Source organism: Amyelois transitella, chromosome 18, assembly GCF_032362555.1.
Source record: "Amyelois transitella isolate CPQ chromosome 18, ilAmyTran1.1, whole genome shotgun sequence".
Classification (NCBI taxonomy): domain Eukaryota; kingdom Metazoa; phylum Arthropoda; class Insecta; order Lepidoptera; family Pyralidae; genus Amyelois; species Amyelois transitella.
The window spans coordinates 9,727,628-9,737,014 of record NC_083521.1 but is presented as its reverse complement, the minus strand read 5'-3'; the positions used below and the strand labels follow the sequence as shown (position 1 = coordinate 9,737,014).

General features: G+C 31.0%; 1 protein-coding gene across 1 annotated transcript in view; it reads right to left on the bottom strand.

Moving 5' to 3' along the window:
- Window positions 1-8,875: 8,875 nt before the first annotated feature.
- Window positions 8,876-9,387, bottom strand: part of LOC106136656 (MAM domain-containing glycosylphosphatidylinositol anchor protein 1) — a 137,837-nt gene continuing 137,325 nt past the window's right edge. The window contains exon 17 of the mRNA XM_060949175.1: window positions 8,876-9,189. Within this exon, the coding sequence (XP_060805158.1) occupies window positions 9,043-9,189 (147 nt within the window). The 3' untranslated portion in view covers window positions 8,876-9,042. The remainder of the gene's footprint in view (window positions 9,190-9,387) is intronic.

The window sequence follows — 9,387 nt, the reverse complement described above, 5'->3', positions numbered from 1 at the left end:
ATCACATACATACATATTGAGCCGTGTGGTTCTCGGCACCAATAAAAAAGAAAGAATATGACAACTCCGTCTCATTCCCATGGATGTCGTAAAAGGCGACTAAGGGATAGGCTTACAGACTTGGGATTCGGCGATGGGCTAGCAACCTGTCACTATTTTTAGGCGATTGCCTAGCAATCTGTCACTATTTGAATCTCAATTCTATTATAAAGCCAAACAGCTGAACGTGGCCTATTAGTCTTTTCAAGACTGTTGGCTCCGTCTACCCCGCAAGAGATATAGATGTGACCATATGTATGTATGTATTATAACACGTCTTCAAACCTTTCTTTCATCAAGGCTTCTTCTTAGTGCTAACAGCGTTGTTATCGTTTCTCTTATCATCTGGTAATATGGTCGTTGGCATTCTTATACATATTCAGTCTTTCCAATACTGTTGGCTCTGTCTCCCCCGTAAATGATATAGACGTGATTACATGTATGTATGAATGAATAGTCATTTAATAGATGTAGGATAGTCGACAATTTGAACGTGTGTCTCCTTTGAATCAGGCATTTATCAGACACCGACACTCCGCTATTAACATGCCTAGCTTGTAAAAATACATACATATAATCACGTCTATATCCCTTGCGGGTTAGACAGAGCCAACAGTCTTAAAGACTGATAGGCCACGTTCAGCTATTTGGCTAAATGATAGAATTGAGATTCAAATAGTGACAGGTTGCTAGCCTGCTAGCTTTGGCGAGGCGATGGCCTAAAAAAATTATCTCAAGTTTGCAAGCCTATCCCTTAGTCGCCTTTTACGACATCCATGGGAAAGAGAAGAACCACACGGCAAATAGTAAAAATAGAATTCAGAAATATGAAATGTTAATTGTGAAACAATGCATGTACCGATAATAACTTTTCATTTAGTTAATTAACTAGGAAGCAAGAAATTTCATTAAAGACCAATTAACTTGTAATGTGACCCGCTCAAATGGTGGCTAATTACTTTTGTATTGTTTTTGAATATTCCAAGGCGTCTTTATAGATATTTTTAACATACATATAATCACGTCTATGTCCCTTGCGGGGTTGAAAGACCCAACAGGCCACGCTCAGCTGCCTGGCGTAATGATGGATTTGAATCTCAGTTCCATCACCAGGCAGCTAAACGTGACCTTTCAATCTTTTTGAGCCTATTGGCTCTGTCAACCCCGCTAGGGATATAGACGTGACTATATGTATGTATGTATAAAAATGTGACTTCTATTTAATAACCGACGCTAATGAGTTACAGCATGTTTACTTACCGCATACCAATTTTAACGATAAACTTTACGACACCCTGTTAAATTAAAATAAAGACGTACGTTTTTTTATCAATTTTAACGACGGCACTAAAGTTGAGATATATAAAAATCATAGTAAATCCCGCTCGTCATAAAAACACACATACTGGCCATCGGGACAGCGGGGGGCATTGTAAAATTCTGTGCATCCAAAATATACGACAGATATCGTCCACATAACTTCAAGTACACCAACTTAATTTCAACTTTATAATCAATTTACTAGAGTCTAAAACACTAATCTTAAAACCACACAATTGATGTAAGTAACAAAGTTGCGAACAACCACGAATCACTCCAAATTCAACTTTATGTACCACGTAATAATGCTTCCTTAATACGAAATTGTTTTTGTTAATATAAGTACAGTCGGCAACATAAATTCGATTCGATTTATTTAAATTTCAGATTGAAATGTAATCGTCTTTTCCGTTTCGTGTTTTGATATTTTGTTTTACAATGGATACTTATTTGTTATGCCAGAACGTTAATCAGAATGGTTTATTAGAAATTTTGGAATAAAATGTTATGGCAACACTAATGTATCCAAATGATCTATCGTTGTTTTGTAGGCGGGGTTTTATTTCATGGATATCTGTTATAGGAATTTCAACTAATATTAGAAAATGCAAATGGATATTTTAAATCTGTGTGTATATAAACTTTTCACGCCTTATATACCAATATTTTTTAAATTAAGCACATACATTGTAATAAATACTGAAAAGAACATAGAGCGACTTAATTTTTTTATGAAAAAAAAGCTAAAGTTTGCGATAAAAATACGCGAGCAAAACCACTTACAAAAACAAGCCATTACAATTAAACTTGACATAAACTTATGACAATTAAATGTATAAAAATATGAATTAATTATGTAAGTCATTCACGTGATTAGTGTAATAAATGAATGAAATATTCTTATTTAACAACTAATATTAATGTTTATTAAAAATATGATTGTAAATGATTAATTCAAGTTCTTTCTAAATTAAAAAAATAATTTTATACAAATTTGAATGTATAAAATTATTTTTTTAATTTAGAAATGTAATTGGATTTGTATTAATTTGGACCGGGTTCTAAAATAACCGTAACAAAACCTTCCATCAAATTCTAGAAGATTGGTAACATAAGCGTCCTCTCATCAATTTTTCATTCGACACCGGATACCGTGAATGCGGGTAAATTACAAAATTTGCCACCTACAAAATTAAATTTGTTGGATCAGTTCGTAGACATAATATAATATTTTAGAAATGGATTTAATTTTTTTTTGTGCGCAAAAAAACAAACAACCTTTGCATTTTGTGTTCTTGTGTCAATTTATCCGTTTTATTTGTTACGTAAGGTAAATAAAAATATAATATTACACTCACAATAATATTTTTGTTTATTTAGCTTATTCATAAATGTGTATTTAAATTGTCCCTTTTTTTAGTTACTCGTATATAGTATAATTTTTTTAATTAAATTTTTTTATAGTGTGCAGTTGTGGTGAGACATTTTAGAAAAAAATAGATACGAATAACAATAAACAATACAATTATTTATTTGTTCTGTAATCCATCAACAATGTATTTTCGTCATTTGGCTATATCAAGTAAATACTTATAGTATTAAAAAAAAACTTTTTCTATTTCATCTAGCTTCCTTAGAAGTCCGTGCCGTATATACAATTACAATGCCGTATCCGAACCGGGTCCGGTGTAAATCAATTAGGCAGTGTCGCCGCGATGAGTTCGTTACTTCCAATTACAAGGGGGATAAACAAAGCATCGTGTTCTTCGTTTGTTTTTCGTTCAGACTGTACTGTTTCATAGATATGTACATTTATTTGCCGTGTGGTTCTCGGTGATGTCGTAAAAGGCGACTAAGGGATTGGCTTATAAATTTGGGATTCTCCTTTTAGGCAATGGGCTAGCGAACTGTTACTATTTGAATCCCAATTCTATCATTAAGCCTAATGGCTAAACAAGACCTATATGACTTTTCAAGACTGCTGGCTCTGTCTACCCCGCATAGGATATAGACGTAATAATGAATGAATGAATGAAATTTGAAATTTCGTTGGAAACTAATATTTAGATAGTGTTCAGTTTTACCATTTAAATCACAAGGATCGATATAAATAACCCAACATTGAGTTATAGATAATGATGATAATAAATTTAACAAAAGGGAGATCAATAAAACAAAATAGTTTCATAAACGCTTGACATTGTATTAGGAAACATTTACAAGAAACATTATTAACAATAGTTAAGTCCCATACTTAGTATGGGGTCGCCGGCAATTGACAGTAAACTAGTTTTAATATACAGTACTTAGCACCGTTAGACCTAAATTAGACTAGATTTTTTTTTAATTTCGATACATAGAATTCATATATACAATTTACATACATACAAACTGACATCAAAGACTAAATGACATAAAGAATTGAGTTGATAGTTTAAAATCCCCAAATAATACTTTGATTTCAAAACCTGTTTGAACGCGCTAATCGCAGGAACTACTGGTTCGAATTGAAAAATTATTTTTGTGTTGTATAGACCATTTATCGCTGCAACTATTAGGAGCGAAGAAATAATGGAAAATGTAAAAAAAAAACGGCAAAAATTATTTATCCTTGAGGGCTTCAATGATGCCCAAAAAAACTATTCCACGCGGACGAAGTCGCGGGCACAGCTAGTGTAAAATAAAATTGTAAAAAACTTCTTCATATCACTTTCATTTACATGCTGAAATGTTTTAGTAATTATTAATACACCTAAAAATCATCCAAGTATTCATTGTTATTAATAAAATGTCAGTTACATTTTTTTACTATCATATCAGAATAAAAAAAATGATCAATCTCATAATGTTAATTTGAATTAATTGTTAATTCATGAACATCAATATTTATTAATTAAATTTATAAACACAAATACTGATAAAACAAAACTTTAAATACATGAGTTTCAGTGTAATATATCGCAAATAACATATAATCCTAAACAAATAAAGTTTAAAATAAACAATTTATCATTTAAAATTTTATTACACACCGAAATGAGATTAATGTATTTGATAACATCAATCAATTACCTTCAAATTGGATAATGACAACTAACAATTTCATCCGTGTATGCACATTTAAATGCGAAATTGGATACCATATGTAAGCAGGCTGACAATCAAATGTGTGTGAGAATTGGAAAATGCAAAATTAATGATGTCCAAGCGATTGAGCTGATAAAACAGATTTCCATGTCACTCCATTATTACGACCACTTATTTTCCACTGAAATGATGGTATGAATAAAATATAAATATATGTATTAATTAATTAATATATTATTTTGGTTATGAATAAATTTGACGCTCTTTGTTGTGGTCGTTTTGACAACGTTTTTGGCTTTGGGAGGTTCGGCTTTAATGAGCAATAAATTGGTTATTAAATTATCATTAAAATTTAACACTAATTAGCGAAAATTGTATATATGTACCGTTAGAGTTGATTGTATGAATTGAATAAAAATAGTTGCCGTGTGGTTTCCGACACTTTAGAACGGAACCACTCCATATCTTTCACATGGATATCGTAAATGGTGATTAAGGGAAAGGTTTATAAATCTGATTCCTCTTATAGGCGATAAGCTAGCAACCTGTCGCTATTTGAATCTAAATTCGATCATAATGCCATACCTCAACTGAACGTGGCTCTTCAGTCTTTTCAAGACTGTTGGCTCTATCTACCCCACAAGGGATATAGACGTGATCATATGTATGTATGTATGTAAACACACATCTTGCGGGATAAACAGAGCCAACAATTATGAAAAGAATGAAAAGTCATGTTCAATTGTATGGCTAAAAGATGGAATTGACATTTTAAATGGGACTTTAGAATAGGTCCACTCCATATCGTTCCCATGAATATCGTACAACGTATGAATGTATGCATGTATGAAAAAAAAAATACTTATTTTAGATTAAGATTTAACTAAGTATATTTCAGACAACATAATAAATCGTAAAGTTTGCGACAAAATAAAAATTAAAACATTACGGTGTGATATTTCTGTTTTCATAGTTAATAACATACATATTATTAAAATAAATTAGTCAGATACATACAATTTCTTGTAATTTTTTTTTTTGTTAATTTAGTATATTTAATCTTTATTTAGTCTTTGACGTCGACATTATAAGTACGAACTATTTTACAATTCAAATAATTTGAGCGATTCCTTCAGTTAATTAGAAGACATAAAACAGAATTTTCTATTTGTATAATTACACCGGATTTAGTCCATAAAATATCCAATTTGTTTTTTAATACATTATAAATTTTGATAGCTATGTCGAATAAATTTTTAATAAAAAAAAAATTAGACCAAGTAGGTATCTTATAAATATTTATATAAAAAAAATAAGTTTTATAACAATAGCTACAAATAAATTTAAATACTTCATTCCAAATTTTAAACAATAAACACAGTATTGTGGATAACAAAAGCTTTTAAATATTCTCAAAAATTTAGTGTTATGTTAAGGTGTCGTTTACACTATTACCTGACTTGAATGACTGTAATGACCAATTTAGGTGTTAAATTGTCAAAGAATAACATACATTACACGTAAGGGCCATGTCACACTAAGCATAATTTTATATATTTTTCTAGTTTAACATAAGTCAAGATAAAATTATCAGTTTTTGTTTTATTATTTTTTTTTCCTACTACAAACTCAGAAATACCGTTATTATTCTCTATTTTAAAGAGATTAAAAGGACCAAGTTCTGTTAAACAATGCTATTGTCAAGAATAAAATAGAATAGATTTATTTTCAAAATTGGATATAAGGTATCACTTATTGACGTCACATCACTTAAATCTAATTATAACTACTACCGCTTCCAAGACGCATGTGTACGCACGCAAGCGACGGAACAAATTACGCGCAAGCAAATCAGTATAGAAAACGCATTTTTAATCACGTCTATATAGGCCACGTTCAGCTGTTTGGTTACTAATAGAAATGAGATTCATATAAAGTGACAGGTGACTTTATAAGCCTATTCCTTAGTCGCCTTTTAGGACAACCAGGGGAAAGAGATGGAGTAGTCCTATATATTTTTGTTCTTTTGATGCCGGGAACCGACGGCAGAATCTTTATATAAATATATATGTATATATATATATATATATATATATATATATATATATATATATATATATATATATATATATTCTATTATGTATATATATATATATATTCTAAAACTGTTTCTGTAATAAAATTTCAAGGTTTTAATTTTATAACAAAAATCAATTTTTCTATTAAGAATTCCCAAATATTTGAACACCCAATGTGTCATAGCCTTTACCAACGATAGACAACAATCCGTCGCTATCTCCGCTCTAACTGTAGATAAATGCTGTCGTTCGAGTTAACGACACTTCGCGTGTGGCCGCGATGTCGGAAGCGGGCCACGAAAATGGCGTGTTAACATTACTGAACAGATAACCAGTTTTTTTTTTCTTTTTCCTTTGTAGGTTTTTGAAATGGAGACTGTCAAGATTATATTTTGCTATATAAGAATTATTTGCCGAATACTTTAAGAGGTGTACTACAACCGTTGTAGTATAGGCGTAATTTAAAAAAATAACCTTTAACCTTTTATAACGGTTCCCTGTACTAAAGAATAGGACCACTCTACCTCTTTCCCATGGATGTCGTAAACGGCGACTAAGGGATAGACTAAACTAATAATTAAATAATAAACTCGGAATTCTTTTCGTAGGCCATGGGCAATCATTTAGCCAAAAGGCTGAACGTGGCCTATCAGTCTTTTGCAGACTGCTGGCTCTGTCTAACCGGCAAGGGATATATATACGTGATTATATGTATGCACATATGTATAAAAATACCCGCCATTTTCACGGCCACACACGAAACACAAAAGCGATCCCATTCCTTTCTTCTAGTTCCTAGTATCAATCAAAGATTGATGTCCAACATTTGTTCTTCATACTCCTAAAATATACTCCCGACTGCATTATTGTAACAAATGCTTTTGTTACTTTTCACGAGTTCATGATACATTTAACGCACAAGTGTAAAATAGTTTGTTCAAAGTATGTAGCTCAATTTCAATTTCAAATTCTTTATTGCATATCATAAAGTACATCAGTTAAATTACAATTCTGCTTATAAATAGGTACAATATGAACCCTGTTGGGCATCGCAATTATAAAATAATATGTAACAGCGGGCAGGTTTATGTCGACGAATGTGTTGAATATATTTAACAATATCATCTCATTACCAAACCGAATTAATGTTAGTCTATTAGAAGTAAGTATTGGTGAATGTGTGCTACTTCTGATTGGAAACAAGACTATCAGTAACTTTAAAGGTTTTATCTACTTCTTAAAGAGCTAACTCTTGTTGGTGGAGTTAAGAGGAGCGTCCTCCATTCATCTCTTTTAATTTGTTTATATGTAGGTATGCTGTAACGAAGAAAATGAAGAAGAAAATGCTGCAATGCAGTTTGTTAACGCTTCTTTTGCACTGACGCCTTGGTAGCGGCAGTAAACTTAGTTTTAAGGAATTTATTTGACGTCAACCAATGTTAAGTGATGATTCAAATGTCCCATAAAAAATTGAATTTGAATTAGAATGGTGTTTCAAGTAAATTATGCCATATTTATTTGTCCCATAATATAATATTCAGATTTTTTTGGTCATTACAATTGTTACTTATATTTTTATTTTATCTGAGGGACGTAGACATTTTAAATTAATTAATTTGTAAATTTTGGAAATGAGATTGTATTCCATTGTTTTACTTTACATCAAATTGCACTTAAAATATAATTAAATTATAAAATTAAAGCTTCAATCATTCAGAACTGATATAAATAACTTTGTTTTATTGTTGAATTACAATTATAACATAATATTTACACTTGCAATTGTAACCAAATATTTCTCTGCAATTTCACAGAAATCTGAATATGTTAATTTTTAAATTTCTGTGGCATTATTAGAAAAACCGTTATTCAAACCAATATAGGCCTTATTATTTGGAATAATCATGACATTGGATTTATATTAGTATCTTGGAAATGTCAATGAAAGACAAGATTTTTAAAACGTGGTTTTTGACCCTTTGCTTTGTCACCCTGCAAGAGATATAGCCATGATATACATATTTGCCATAAAAATGTTATTGTAGGAAGTGTAGTCACAAAGTTAGTTATTCCTACAGAAGATAGAAGGAGAAAAGAGGAGAGAAATAATTACTTTAAAATTACTATATTATTGAACACAAAATATAAAAATTTGACAATAGAAATTATTTTGACATTCCTCTAACTAAACAAAATCATGGCAACCGTTGCTATGGCGTATATAAAGAAGGTTGCCTACAGTTATTACTTGTATTAAGTTTGTTTGCTTTGACATAAGGATTATGCAGATAACAATTTCTCAAAAAAAAAAAAAAAAAATAAGAAAGTAAATTCTGCTTACTTGAAAAAAGAAAATTAAACAATTCCATTTACAAAATCTAATGTCATGATCACACTACCAGAGCATTGGACGTAAGTACGTAACCCGAGCGTATCACATACATTAAGACGAATTTACAAATGTTAACACTATTAAAGGAACACAGTCAATACTTAGGGTATATATACATCGGAGGGTTTATATACAGGACTCTTGAACTCTATGGGAAGTGGTAACGACCTCTGGCCGTAGTCTATGCGCGGTCAGCGATGACGTCACTCCTGTCGCAGAGCTTGGACTGCACGCATTAACACCTTTGTTGGCGCGACCTAAACTATGGTATGACTGAAACAAAAAAAAATAGATAGATAAATAAATAGAAAGATGAATGAGTAGAGAAATTGATGTAGTAAGATGTGAAGAAATATATAACAAAAATAATAAATAAATATATATTTACGGGACAGATTACATATATTAAGTTACCCTCGAAGTGAGCTCTAGACTTGTGTTACGAGATACTAACCCAATGATACTATATTA